At 37.8% G+C, this 1,728-nt stretch overlaps 1 protein-coding gene across 1 annotated transcript; it reads right to left on the reverse strand.

Moving 5' to 3' along the window:
- Window positions 1-406: 406 nt before the first annotated feature.
- LOC131613151 (uncharacterized) lies at window positions 407-1,399 on the reverse strand. The gene has a single exon (XM_058884846.1). The coding sequence runs from the start codon at window positions 1,397-1,399 to the stop codon at window positions 407-409; it is 993 nt and encodes a 330-aa protein (XP_058740829.1).
- Between the last annotated feature and the right edge of the window lie 329 nt (window positions 1,400-1,728).

Consider the following 1,728-nt stretch of genomic DNA (forward strand, 5'->3'; position numbering starts at 1 on the left):
TCCTGCCACAGAATCCATATGCGCCCATTAGGATGGTGATTGTAGTTGTCAAGATGTCTCCAATTATTACCAAACTTGTTTCTAATACTCTCTGCATTATTAACCTTCACTTTAGTCTCTAGTAAAGCTATACAAGGCAGCTGCATATGTTTGAGATGGGCTGCAATCTCAAGATTCCTAGCCTTTTTATTCAAGCCCCTAGTATTCCATACAAGCATCATGTGATAAGATTTTCTTGGCTTGCTGAGCGTTCCCCAATGTCCAAGATCTCAAAATCATTTTTACAAGTGATTACACCATGTGGCTCATTCTGGACAGCTTTTCCTTTGATTGAGCTACCAACAGTAATCCAGTTATTCTCTTCCCTCTTTGTTTCCACCTCCCCTGGAGGTTCTTTATGTTCTTCCTATTTTGTCTTTATGACCTCTTTCCTTTCCCATTTCTGATGTACTTTCTTTGGGCCCTGCTTCTGTTCTTGGCAATTGTGTCCTACCAAATTACAATTCTTGCAGTATGGAGGTTTCCATTCATATATAACATCTTGGATTATTTTCTCTCCTTTTGGCCCCTTGATGTTGATGTGCTCCTTCATTTCAGCTGTTATGTCAACCTCAACCAGAACTCTTGCATAGGAGACTCTGAACTTGTTTGTTGTGCATTCATCAGTCATTAATGGCTTTCCCAAAGCACTTGCAATTTTTCCAAGACTTCTTTCACCCCAATAGACTAAAGGCAGTTGTGGCAGTGTGATCCATATGGGAAGTGTTCTAATCATGTCTTTTTCAAGTGTGAAATTAGCTGTCCAGTTGTGAAGAAACATGGGTTTCCTATGGATTGTGTATGGGCCTTTCCTCATCACCAAATCCCTATCAATTGCAGTAGCAAATTTGATAATGAAGTATCCCTCCTCATTATAGTACAGATTTGGCAAACTCACAAAATTCCAGATCTTCATCATGAAATTTTTAACCGCAATCATGGACAGATTCTCCCCTATTACATACATAATCAGGGAGTTCTCCCAAAAAATCAGTTCAGATGCAAGATCTTGCTCTTCTAAGCTAACCTCTATTTCACCATCTACAATCAAAGGGGGAAAATATTCTATAGCCGCTCGAGCAGAGGATTGGCGGTTACCTTTTATGATTTCAACCCAGGGGAGCTTTTCAATTTGTGTATCTTCTATGTGAGTAGTCTCCTTCTCCTCCACAATTGGGGGTAGTTGTGGCGTTGGTGTGTGCGGACCGTTCGATTTTCCTTGATTCTCCAAAGTGCTGTTGATGTCCCTCTTTGTTCTTGAGCCTGCTGAGTGAGTCGATGACGATGATGAGACCACATGTATCATTGCCAGTGGAGTCGTAGCCGCCGGTTTACGGGGCCGGCCACGACCGCGACCCATTACTCCACAATCGTCGGAGCTAGGTCAAAAGAGGTTATTAGTTTGTCATTTTATCATTCTATTTATTATTGATGATTTACTTTTTTTTTTTTTTAATTTTTCAAGTTTCTTTTTCTTCTATTAAAAATAAAATAATTTTTTAATTTATTTTTCCAATAACAACGTAAATATGTTTTTAATTTGTGTGCAATTAATTAAAAAAACTTAAAATTTGTGATTGAGGTAAGATTACCAATTAAGATTTTTGAAAAAATATAAAGAGATTGCAAAATTGATAAATAAATAGAGCTTTATAAAGTTGATTTCGATAACAGAATCTTATAAAATTC

Source organism: Vicia villosa, linkage group LG6 (assembly GCF_029867415.1).
Source record: "Vicia villosa cultivar HV-30 ecotype Madison, WI linkage group LG6, Vvil1.0, whole genome shotgun sequence".
Lineage (NCBI taxonomy): Eukaryota > Viridiplantae > Streptophyta > Magnoliopsida > Fabales > Fabaceae > Vicia > Vicia villosa.

Bases quoted from the DNA above. Each gene is read 5' to 3' on its own strand.
- LOC131613151 (XM_058884846.1), bottom strand. From the start codon at position 1,399: ATGGGTCGCGGTCGTGGCCGGCCCCGTAAACCGGCGGCTACGACTCCA.